General features: G+C 35.7%; 3 protein-coding genes across 5 annotated transcripts; 1 reads left to right on the top strand and 2 right to left on the bottom strand.

Annotated features, from left to right (window-relative positions):
* Positions 1-2,429: 2,429 nt before the first annotated feature.
* APC4 (anaphase-promoting complex subunit 4) lies at positions 2,430-8,028 on the top strand. Of its 3 annotated transcripts, XM_077440996.1 has the most exons (8): positions 2,445-2,542; positions 2,667-2,810; positions 2,974-3,077; positions 3,153-3,341; positions 3,410-3,944; positions 5,100-5,299; positions 5,379-6,698; positions 7,203-8,028. In XM_077440996.1, exons 2-7 carry the CDS (start codon positions 2,702-2,704, stop codon positions 6,672-6,674), a joined length of 2,433 nt encoding a protein of 810 aa, XP_077297122.1. In that variant the 5' UTR covers positions 2,445-2,542; positions 2,667-2,701; the 3' UTR covers positions 6,675-6,698; positions 7,203-8,028. The 3 variants fall into 3 exon arrangements, with proteins under 3 accessions (XP_077297123.1, XP_077297122.1, XP_077297121.1); XM_077440997.1 differs by lacking the exon at positions 7,203-8,028 and having other exon boundaries at positions 2,430-2,538; positions 5,379-6,798; XM_077440995.1 differs by lacking the exon at positions 7,203-8,028 and having other exon boundaries at positions 5,379-6,798.
* Positions 8,028-10,086, bottom strand: LOC143918899 (uncharacterized). The gene is made up of 3 exons (XM_077440998.1): positions 9,064-10,086; positions 8,736-8,994; positions 8,028-8,655 (listed from the first exon to the last, which is right to left on the bottom strand). The coding sequence occupies exons 1-3, from the start codon at positions 9,277-9,279 to the stop codon at positions 8,462-8,464; spliced, it is 669 nt and encodes a 222-aa protein (XP_077297124.1). The 5' UTR covers positions 9,280-10,086; the 3' UTR covers positions 8,028-8,461.
* On the bottom strand, positions 9,548-9,949 carry LOC143918900 (transmembrane protein 60). The gene has a single exon (XM_077440999.1). The coding sequence runs from the start codon at positions 9,947-9,949 to the stop codon at positions 9,548-9,550; it is 402 nt and encodes a 133-aa protein (XP_077297125.1).
* Positions 10,087-11,735: the final 1,649 nt, after the last annotated feature.

The following is an 11,735-nucleotide window of genomic DNA, read 5'->3' as shown; positions in this document are numbered from 1 at the left end:
GTATACGTGTCGAGATTAATTTTTAAGAGAGTGTTTTATTTTACACTAATTGGTTTTCATGACATTTTGTCATGAAAACCAAACCAAACAAAATGCACACTCGAAATCGTTGGCGCACCAGGCTCGGCGGGAACAATTGTACGTATGTACATATGTACTATTGCCCTACCATATGTTTCATCAATGTAGGATACGCAAAATTTCTTGAAAATACTCACTCATTTTTTTGTTATATAAATTGATATAAATTTGCTAATTTTTACTGGGGGGAGGGGGGCTAACGCACTAGCGTTTCTTAACTATCTACATATATATCCAGTTACTTATGTGTGTATACTATTTATTTTATTTTATATACTTTATTTTTACCATAAGTGCCATGACAGGTTGCCCCAAAGCAACACCTAGATAGAATATACTTATTTAACAATAATAAAAAAATATGATTTGCTAAGAATTGCGAGAAATGGAGGTGGGGGAGGATACGGGTTTTATTGAATCCGTCACCTTAATTAAGTTAGATAAAATGGCAAACCTTAACAGGAGACGATCTGGATTTAATAACCTTCAGATCTTGCCGGTAGCATACATACATATGTATGTAAATCGAATAATTACACGATTCCGGCCGGGATTTTAACTCTCGACCTCTCGACTGGTAAACAATGGCTTAATCAGTAACTGAGCAAGTAGATCCAAAAAAGGGATGCGGTTTGAGCCTGCTAGATAACTATTTCACCATTTCCCAGCAATGAAGTTTAAAATTGATAAACTCTTTTCTTAGATCTATATATATGAACCCAGATGTGAAAGATTAACAATAATTTGACCAGAAGACCATACTTTCCAGAAGAGCTAGAGCAATTGAGAAACATTCAGATATGTTTAAAGCCGACTTGCCTCTACTAACTCTTCTTCCGCCTCTCAAATCAGTGATTACAACTGAGTGTTTATATTTATTTCCTGTTATTTGGGCTGGCATTTTTTTTTTTTGATTGCCCAATGAACGGTTTATTCATCCATTCATCAATGATAAAATCGTTTATAACTGAGCGATGGTTGACACGTCTTCATTGAGAGTGCAAAGGGTTAGCCATTTGTGGACGCAGTGAAAGACAGTAATAGACACGGCAAAATACTATCGTTTGAAAGGTGTGTATCCCATCAAGGTGCAACAAAAGCAAAAAGGATGTTCAAACGTGCATGCCACTTTTGTTATTTAGGTATTATGTCGGACGCGAATAACTTCCTTGTTCAAATTCACTGATTATTTAATGAATGCGATGATCGAGTGTATAAATAGAAGAAAAGTACACAATCGAAAGTGATGTCGGTGATGAAACGGTTATTTTCACACTTGGCCGCTCGGAGTTACGCATAAATCGTCCATTGATTCACTCAGACGAATAATTTGCAAATTTCTTGCTGACCACTTTTCTTGTTCACTGATTTTCGCTTTTCAGATGTAATCCTGCAATAAATTAACAAATGTTGGTCTATGAAATTGAATATTTCATTATTTTTCTGCGATCACGTATCAATCGTTTTACAAAATTGGATAATTTGTGATAATTTCCTAACAGCTTTAACTCAATTTACCAGCACTAATCGTAGTAGTCAGTCGAGCGTTAGGCTTGCGGTTAAAATTTTTGATATTAATACATATATGAGTAAATGTAGAAAAGTGTCACTACTTTTTTTTAAATCAAAATCATATGTAGTTACTTTTCATCATTTCCCTTTAGTATTTCTCATTAAAAAGAAAGAGATTATTAAATTAAAGACATTTGAAACGTAACAAGTGTAAAAATGCTTATATAAATTTACTATGTTTGATAATTATAATATGTATATATTGTAGAAAAAATATTTCACTTCTAATGTACATACATGGGTACCCAAAAATAAAAGATTCCCCTTTGTGTTGTCGAAATATATAATTAAATATTTAAATGCACTCATACATACAAATATTTCTAAGAATCAATTGGAGTGATGTTCCTTTCCGAAACATTTTCCCATCACAGGTAACTAACTCATTATGAAATTTACTACGACTTGCTCGATTTTTTTAACCTTGACCTTCGGCGTTCTAGATGTTATTCTATTATTGTTTTGAACTCTGAGAAAACAAGAAGGATAAAAACAAGTTTTAATTAGGCACGAATTCGTGAGCTTTTGCAACTCATTTAAACGTCGAACTAAATTGTATTTTTTACATTATCTACACATCTATACATACAAACGAGAATACAATTCTGCGTATTAAAAAATGAAAGAACAACCGATTCGAAGAAAATGACCTGTTAAATAGGAAAAAATATTTTTTGTTTTTTGATGGGATTCAAAATGATATTTATCCAAAATTTAGTGGAATATAAAAGCTTTTTGTCTAAAATAATAGCAGGTGCATGGTAATATATTCGGCTGCTTATGAATAATTTATTCGTGCTGGCAACATTTTGTCAAACGTCACTTATGAAAGACGTTATGTCAAACAAAACACAAAATCAATAAGCATACTATAATTTTATATACGTTTGTAATAAATATATACTTTTAAAATTACATATATTTAAGCATAGAAAGTAGAATCTTTCATAAGATTTTCAGAAATAAAGCAACTGCGACTTACATACATAACCTTATTTTAATATATTTTACAGATTAAGATTTTTGCGCGATAATATACCCAACTAAGATGACTGCGAACGGAATGCGTCAAATAGAAGAGAGACATGTAGCAAGTTGTATAGAAATGATGGTTTGGTGTAACCGAATGGACCTCCTAGCATTGAGTAATACTAGAGGTGAGTCTCACATCAAAGACATCCAATTTCTTCAATTTTCTGACCATTTTAGTATCCTCTTTAGCCTTGTGTGATCAGTACAATTATAAGGCCTTTCGGCTTCTATCATACATACATACCTTAACTCATAATGTACATGTATATAAATATTACATATGTTCAGGTGAAGTTCAATTGCATCGCTTAAACTGGCAACGGGTTTGGAATCTTCCTCCACCGACAGATAATAGTTTAGTCAGAGCCATGGTATGGCGACCCGACGGAAAGGTACGATTTTGACCAAATTTACATATTGTATATTGTTCCATTTTGAGTTTATTATATGAAGTGTTACTGAATTAGGTTCTAGCAGTGGGTTATAGTTGTGGCACAACTTATTTAGTCGGCGTCGAAGATAAAGAAATTCTGGATTCTATTAAACCAGGAAAGGCGAATGACCAAAACAAACTGGTAAACTACGGCAGCGTTACCTGTCTTTCATGGCAATCTCGATCCGACGAGCTAAATCCAACTTCAGCCTACAATAATTATGTATGCTTTATTTTCATATTCAAAATTAATATTTTATCATATTTTTCATGAGTGTTGTAAAATTTTAGGACACCATTGATGTATTTGTATCAAATACGTTAGCCACCGAAGCTAATTATAAGAAAAATGAAGAAAACACTCCCGAATTCAAACAGTTCGTACAACAAACATGTCTCAACATATTATTGGTCGGATACGAGAACGGTGAACTGCACATGTTCGTGTTCGGCCTGTTTCCGTGCGGCGTGATCGATTTGAAGAAGATAATAAACGCCCCGACAAACTCAATGAGGATCATCGACGCTCAGCTGTCCAACGATCTGACTACGATACGAATCTTCGAAAAGGATAGTAAAGACAACAATTTGAAACTCATTCTATTGGACACCGAAGCACTAGCAGCGTACTCGGACGAGTTGCACTCCCTGGCGACCAAACACTATCATATGGATATACTTTTGTCGCACACGGATCAAACGATGACGTCTATCATTGAGGCATGGGAGCAGATTCTTCTGGAGATGGATTCCAAGCTTGAAAAATATGCTTCCGATGTACCGGAAGGAGGAATATCTGCCGACTTTTTGGATCTGTTGATGCTCGGTATTGAATTATTCATTTTAATAGTTGTGACCAGTGGCGTAGCGAGGGTAAGAGCCTGGTCACAACCGGGTGACTTGTGGTCAACTCGGCGGGTGACTTTGTTGCGCGACCAGATAAAATGTATGCAGTTGTATGGAGCATGCCACACCAGGCAACTCACTGGTTGGTCAAGTCGTAAAGTTACCCGATCAGCGAAATCGGTTGCCGGCGTTGGGTTTGGTCACGGTGATTTTATTACTTGAGCAACTGTCACGATCGGAGGCACACTCGGTGATAAGTTGCCGGCGACTCCATAGTGAAAAAAAACTATTGAACATGTGTGACTATATCGTCACGTATTGAAAAGTCTTATAGGTATTAGTGAGCGGATTCTTGGTCGCTTCTGGTTGCCCGAGTTGGATGACCAAGAGTGACCACGAGCAACTACGCTTGGGCAACAAAGTCACTCGCAAGTTACCCGGTGTGACCCGGCTCTAAATGGCGCCCGGGGCAAACATTTTTTACGCCCCTTCCTTTTGTCATATTTGCCAACTTATAAAATTTGCTAAGAAATCAACACGTAATACATATTATATAAGTTATTTTATGATGAAATGATCTCGATTTGTAAAACTTAAATATGTACACACCTACATATATGTATATATATATATATATATATATATATATATATATATATATATATATATATATATATATATATATATATATATCTTGAAATGGTTCGGTGATCATTGGTCACAAAGCGCTCCCCCAACAGTCACTAAAATCTCTATAACGGAACACCTGGCAGCCGAAAAGTCCATCATACTAACGAAAACTCAAGTGCTAAATAATCCGCATTCGCGGATTATTTTTGTGACCATCGCAATGTGACTAATAATCCAATTACCCTTAAAATATATACGTATGTATTGAAAGCATTGTTTTAAATGAATCTTTCGCTTTTTCAGTCAGCCTCAAATTAATACTTTCAATACAAAAGCTAGACTTTTACAAAGAACACTGATAAACTTTGTAAACGAATTTGCCACCCGCTCACATTATTCTTTTTAAAGTGAATCTAAGTTACTACAAAATATGACAAAACAATAAATAAAAAAAAATATGACTTTTGTTTTAGGGTGTGTTCTGATTATAATTTTTTAATTGTAGGGGTTCCATCTCCAGAATTAGAAATATTTTTGTTGAAAGATCTCACAGCTAAAGGGTTGAAAAAATTTGGAACTTCGGTTGAATTAAGTTATTCTACTATACAGAAATTGGTATTGAAGCAATTGAACACTGTAGGCCATGACATTTCATATCATTTGGCAGAGTTACGGGGACTGGCTCGTATAACACATAGATATAAGGTATATTCAATGTGATTTTAAATATTTAAGTCAGTATTCCGAACTTGTTTTACACTCCTCATATGTATATGTGTTGTAGATACTCGGATTAGAGGAAGATGCAGTGACGGAAGCCATTTTATCGAGCAGTGCATTTATCAATAAGTGCTTGGAGCTTCAGCAGGTGATCGATCACGCAATGAAAAATTACAAAGCATTCTTCCGTTGGCTGTATATAGTCATTGTGAGGTTGATGGACGAACATGCACCTGCAGAAATCGTTAAAATAACCCAACAAGACTTGACGTACATTGCTGAATTTTTGTTAAACTTTGACAAAGTCGGAATGAACAGCTCGGCCGACGTTGGTCCAAAGGAAAAGAAGGGAAGGTTCAATCTGGAAAGACTCGGTCAATATTTAACCGACAAAGACTTGACGATAACACCCGAGAATGAAAACCCCTGGCATACGTTCGTAAACAGCAACCCGTGCATTGCGAACAATCTTTCAATAGTGAAAAACTTCAAAAAGTTCTCACTGGTACAGCAGCAGAATCATTTGAAAGCTTCAATACAGAAAGTTTTCAATTGCTCTGAAAAATCACTAGCGACACAATTTTCGCTCTTGTACGTTGTGAATTGCACTCTGTGCAGTTTCGATGAAAGTCTCATCACCGGCGATTTAAAAGTCACTCAAATGCACACTCCAGAGGAAAAAACAATCGTCATGGCCTTTACTGATGTGCCGTCGTCTGAAAAGGGATTCTATTTCTTAGAAGTGTGTTTTAATAATGACGAATTGGTAACAAAGTGTTGTTATTTTTATTTCCACGCCCTCGGAAACATCAACGATAGTAAATTAGAGGTTTTAGACGGGGCCAATTTGAAAGTAATAGACGTCCAATTCTACTCAGCAGATGTACTTTCCATTCTATTAGAGCAACCTGACGATGATATGTCAGTGTTTGTGCAATTTCCGGTGAAATTAGCGAGGGCCAACTCGGTAGAAGTCGACGTGGTTAAAAATATGTACAATATAGACTCATTGTCTGAAGTTCCGAAAATAAACGCGTTCAGTTTGCTCGAAGCGGGAATGTGCAAAATTTTGGATAAGATATCCGGATGGAGGATTGCTGTCTCCGGTGGAAGGAAGGTCGCCGTCGTACTGTCTAAGACTTGTCGGAAGGTGCGGTTATTTGAGATGGAGGTGGATGGGGAAGAAGACGACGACGAAACTCCTGATACGACTCCGCAATCTCATTCTACGACGCAGCACAGCGATACTAGTCAACATATGTCTATGAATGAGAGCGGAGTTGCTAATATATCTTCGAGAGTCATCGATCAAAATTTGATTGCTGAATCTATCGACTCTGATACATTCGAAAATTATTGAATTTGTTCGCAATTTCAATTGGTCGTTTAATACTTGTTTTGAAGATTGTAGAATATGCAAAAATAAATTTAAAATTATTTATTTAAACTTAATTAGCGATTGATGTTTCACTAATAACGATTAGAAAAAATTTAAATAATCGATAACACTGAGCAACAAAAAAAAATACCAGCGCGGAGACTAACCAATCTTTACTAAGTTTGACCCACTGAATTCGAATATGATAATGATTTTGTTGCGTTTATTTGGACAGTTTTTTATTTCACCTCGTTTATAAGGATAAGGAATATAATTCACGTTTATAAGGATAAGAAATATCACAATCAATAGGAAAAACATCTGACTATTGATTCCAATACTCACTTTGAGCACAGCAATACTAGATTTTGAGTTAAAGACTGCAAAAGTCAAAAAGCTGTAAAAATCGCGCATTTTTTTAAACGCTCATATCTCGTGAATGATCACTAACCAACTAAAATCATTATCATATTCGAATTCAGTGGGTCAAACTTAATAAAGATTGGTTAGTCTCCGCTCTGGTAATTTTTTTTTGTTGCTCAGTGTTATCAAATGTGAAAAAAATAGTCAAATGAATGAATGACTCCGGATAACAGGAAAGTACCAAATAATCTTATGCTACATGTTTAAAATAATAAGTTTTAATACTAAGACTTGTTGAAATATCAAAACTCTTCTACAAACTAAGTGCCATTCTATTATACATACATATGTAGATCTCACATGTATTAAGGTCTGTTTATTATTAAGGTCTCGCAGCATAGACTGGCAACTGCACGTTAACAGCACTACAAAACTGTAGATTTTCATTGCGAATAAACAAGCCAACGTTCATATACACATAGTAGAAAGTTAAAGGCTAGTTTATACCATTACAGCTCAAGTCGCCAACTGCACATATGTTTGCGAAAAATATTCTTTAGTACATTCTATATGGACACATTCATATGTACGTGGCGTAGACGTAGCAGCAGTAATTGACACGATCTATTCATATTATACGGCAGTACATGTCACGTCATATCGGCGAGTGCACCCGTACTAACGAAAGTGTGCATGTACATATGAATATTTTCGGAAACGTGATATATTGTGACAATATTGTCTCGAGCAATATTGAGCCGTATCGTCGCGCTCTGGAATATATATGCTAGCCGATCTTGCCTTGCACTCGACCTAAACAAGCCTAAACTTGCCGAAACGTATGCTGCTGTGTAGTATGAATAGAAAAAGTCTTTTATGTGCTGGGCTGTTGGCTGGATTATATTATACATAGAACGGATCTCATGTCATTCCATCATGTCGATGCATTTAATAAAAATAAAACTATTTATTCAATTGGTGTTTTATTTAAAAAGTCACTAACATCTGTAGAAATAATACTTTGGCATGCGCCATGTCATTGCGCTCTAGAATGTATATGCAAGCCGATTTTGCCTTGCATTCGACCAAAACAAGCCTGAACTTGCCGTAACGTGTGCTGCTGTATAGTATGAATAGAAGTAGTCTTTTACGTGCAATGCTGCACCGGGCCGTTGACGTGCAGTGCTAGATTATATTATACATATCTCATGTCATTCCATCATGTCGATGCATTTAATAACAATAAAACTGTATTTATTCAATTGGTTTTTTATTTAAAAATAACTAACATCGTAGAAATAATACTTTGGCTTGCAGCATATATAAGTATGAAATTCATGACGCAATCTACATATAAAAATTATAAGTAAAATCCTATTTGTCGGTAAAAAATGTTGTTACGTATATTATACTAAATCTCTATTTGCTGCTTTAATTGATATTTGTTCAAATGCCGCATTGAAATCTTCGTCTAATCCCCGGTTATCAATTCCGGTTATGTGTTCAGTCACATGCTTACTAGGACCCGGTACCGAGTCGTTAATAACAGTCGTCGTTCTGTTGTAAATCTCATCACCACTTCCGTCTTCATCGTCATCGTCTGAAAAATAATATATAATATAATATAACACATGCAATCTTATTCTTTTCAATACACAAAAACAAACTCAAAACCCTCACCTAACATTACCAATCTTGAACTCGGTGGAATTTTGTCATTTTTCCTCAAACGGTAAAACAAAACCGCGCATATTAGCAATACGAGCAATGAAATTACGATGAATACAATTTTCACAGTTTCTAAATCTGAAGTGTCGGCTTCCGGCGCTGGCACTAGATGATTTTTAACCACCATCTCGACAGCGCCTACGTTCAAATTTCCACTGCTTATACTCTTCGATATGCATCTGTAGTATCCGGTCTCTTCAGAGGTCACCTTCTATTCAGAAACAAGTCATTCAGAAAACACTCCCACACATATTTCATATGCGATGAACGATGATGATACCTTGATAAAGAGCTTTCCGGAGAGCACTTCATATTTGTATTTACTGTGGTCGTAGTCGTTGCCCGGCCCGATGACTTTATTTTGACCTAACTGCCAGAACAAGAAGTTGTGCCGATCGTCATTGCTATTGCAATTCAGAACAGCCGTTGCACCGACGGGGACCTCCTTGACGAAAGTGCTCAGTTCCGGTGCCGGTAACAAGAGCTCTGACACCATCACAAGATTTTTACAGACTGTATTAGATTAACCGGTGTTTACACAATCGGAAGCACGAGTGCGAATGTACTTTGGGTGTATTCAAACATGAGACAGTACACTTGAAACAGTTGCCAAGTTTTATATATAGAATGTCATGTGACATTGAACAAACATAGATACCTAATGTAGGTCATATATTATGAATTCGGTTATTTTTTATAATATTAATAATATTCACATGAAGTTTTTTATTTACATAATAGTCTTGTACACATTTGTGCTAGTGCTAGTAGCGGCCACCGTTGTTGTTCAACAGTTTTATGGATACGTGAACGACGATGCATGGTAACAGTAGCCATATCGGGGCCATCACCACATGGATGGGTAGATTAACTTTGGCATACTCCAGCTTGATGCATATGATGATTTGAGCAGCCATCTTCAGTCCGATGGCCGTTATGTACCAGATCTTTTTGTTGAAGACGTTTCGGAATCGTTCCGGGGCGTTTTTGCAGTGCGATATCATGTGAAAGAGTACGTATATCAGCAGCATTCCGTCGTATATCCACATGGGGATGAATACTATGAACCAATTCCAGTGCGTTCTCGACTCCAGTCGCAGACATAGTAGTATTAAAAATACCAGTAAAATGAACCAGGTTAATATTGCTCGATGGAGAATCGCCATTTTAATTTAATGTTCCATTAAATGAGGATTGATTAATTGCTTGTATGAGTACGGTCGTGTAATTGAAAAGTAAGGTTATGTTTGGCTACGCATTTGACAGCTCAACAGAGAAATGTCAAACGAGAGAATGCGTGGTCAAAAGATGTAATAATATGTCTAAAGCCCAATGTAATATAAATTTTGGATGTTTATTGGTTAAAGCTCTGTACTCAATTTAAATGGGCATTATTTTACTATGCAGTCTATTTATGGTAGATAAAAAATATGTAGTCGGATATTGAACAGTTATTAGTCACTTTAAAAACAACTAAAAAATAAGACCCCTATGACAATATTGAGAAGATTTTATGTACTCGATGATACTTACGTTGACTACTAACTGATTTCAATTAATTGATTCATGATAGGGAATGATCAAATTATAATGTAGAAATGAACTTAAATGTTTTCTTTATTGGTTAGAATGACAACATTGATATAAAATGTATACTTGAGTCTCTTTCTTTCAAAGGCGTCAAACTCTTTTCATTGCTGTTAAATTTTGACACGCCTATCAGCTTCTCATAACGTGAAACAGTTTATTTAAAAAGTCAAATTGCGGATGTTCTTAAACCGATACATACACTTTCTGTCAAAACAGTGAAATTCTTCAATCTCCCCCCCCCCCCCCCCCATATTAGTACTGTAACGTGGGAGCATGAGAGAGAGTATCCATTGGCTAAGTGCACTCCGGATTAGGCTAACGCGACTCAGCGAAGTGCCGGAACAAAGGATACGCTTTAATTATCACTGACCTGGGCGAGGGCGGGCGTAAACAACAGAGCCACCAGGGTAGACCTTGAAGTGACTAGACAATAGACACATTAATGAATCGGGGAAGCTGTGATGGGCAACTTGTTATTTATAAGGAGGCACACACGGTAGATCAGATTATTTTGGAGTGAGCGGTGGACCTCTTGAATCGTTGAATAAATGCTGTGAAGTGACTTTGGCCTCTCATTTGGATCCTGAACCTACGCAACAGTACATTGGCTTCTCATAAATTGTTTGAAATAGATGAGTTTCCTACATATGACTGACTATATTTGATAAAATTCAATCCGTATTCAGCTTTCGAAGGATTGTATGTATTATTTTTAGTCCAAAAGATTCGCGGAATTCTTCATACAGCACCAAAATTCAAATTATTATATTCGCATCTACACAAGATCACTAATCAAATATGTGGAGAGCGTTTTTAAAATTCGATTTGCGTTTCCAAATCAAAGTGTCCATTACATAGCAACACGAATTCCGACATATGTACATATGTAGTCTCAATTACACACCGATCAATAATTTACAATATATTTTCCAGAAGAAACTATATGTATGTATGTATGTATGTATGTACATCATTATCGTCGTAGCTACAAAAAATTCGGGAATTTTTATATTTACTCAATTTCATCCATATTCGAATTTCTCTCATTTCAATCGTTTGTAATAAATACCGATCATTGAAATGAAAGCTTTCAAATTTTAAAACACAACAAAAGAAAAAACTTCACAATACGAACTTTTCACAGATAAAGAAACCCTGGATTAAGTGATCTAAGCTTGGAAATAAAAATACCTAATTGGAGACGTATTTATACAGCTATGTATATTCATACTACATATATTGAACTAATAATTGGTGAAACCTTAGGAATGATTTTCATTAGTGCTAATTAAAATACATGCACATATGTATATGATATGCATTGTATAAAAAACTTCAACTTTTATTTATAAAATATATTTT

Source organism: Arctopsyche grandis, chromosome 11, assembly GCF_051622035.1.
Source record: "Arctopsyche grandis isolate Sample6627 chromosome 11, ASM5162203v2, whole genome shotgun sequence".
NCBI classification, from domain to species: domain Eukaryota; kingdom Metazoa; phylum Arthropoda; class Insecta; order Trichoptera; family Hydropsychidae; genus Arctopsyche; species Arctopsyche grandis.
The sequence above is the reverse complement of the archived record's forward strand: the minus strand, read 5'-3'. Positions and strand labels throughout refer to the sequence as shown.

What these genes read in the sequence shown, in the direction of transcription:
- APC4 (XM_077440996.1), top strand. Translation starts at nt 2,702, where the DNA reads ATGACTGCGAACGGAATGCGTCAAATAGAAGAGAGACATGTAGCAAGT. An exon ending in TATGGCGACCCGACGGAAAG is followed by an intron (nt 3,078 to 3,152) that starts GTACGATTTTGA and finishes TTACTGAATTAG; the next exon opens with GTTCTAGCAGTGGGTTATAG. An exon ending in GTATAACACATAGATATAAG is followed by an intron (nt 5,300 to 5,378) that starts GTATATTCAATG and finishes TATGTGTTGTAG; the next exon opens with ATACTCGGATTAGAGGAAGA.
- LOC143918899 (XM_077440998.1), bottom strand. Translation starts at nt 9,279, where the DNA reads ATGGTGTCAGAGCTCTTGTTACCGGCACCGGAACTGAGCACTTTCGTC. An exon ending in CCGGAAAGCTCTTTATCAAG is followed by an intron (nt 8,995 to 9,063) that starts GTATCATCATCG and finishes GTTTCTGAATAG; the next exon opens with AAGGTGACCTCTGAAGAGAC. An exon ending in TTCAAGATTGGTAATGTTAG is followed by an intron (nt 8,656 to 8,735) that starts GTGAGGGTTTTG and finishes ATTATTTTTCAG; the next exon opens with ACGATGACGATGAAGACGGA.
- LOC143918900 (XM_077440999.1), bottom strand. Translation starts at nt 9,949, where the DNA reads ATGGCGATTCTCCATCGAGCAATATTAACCTGGTTCATTTTACTGGTA.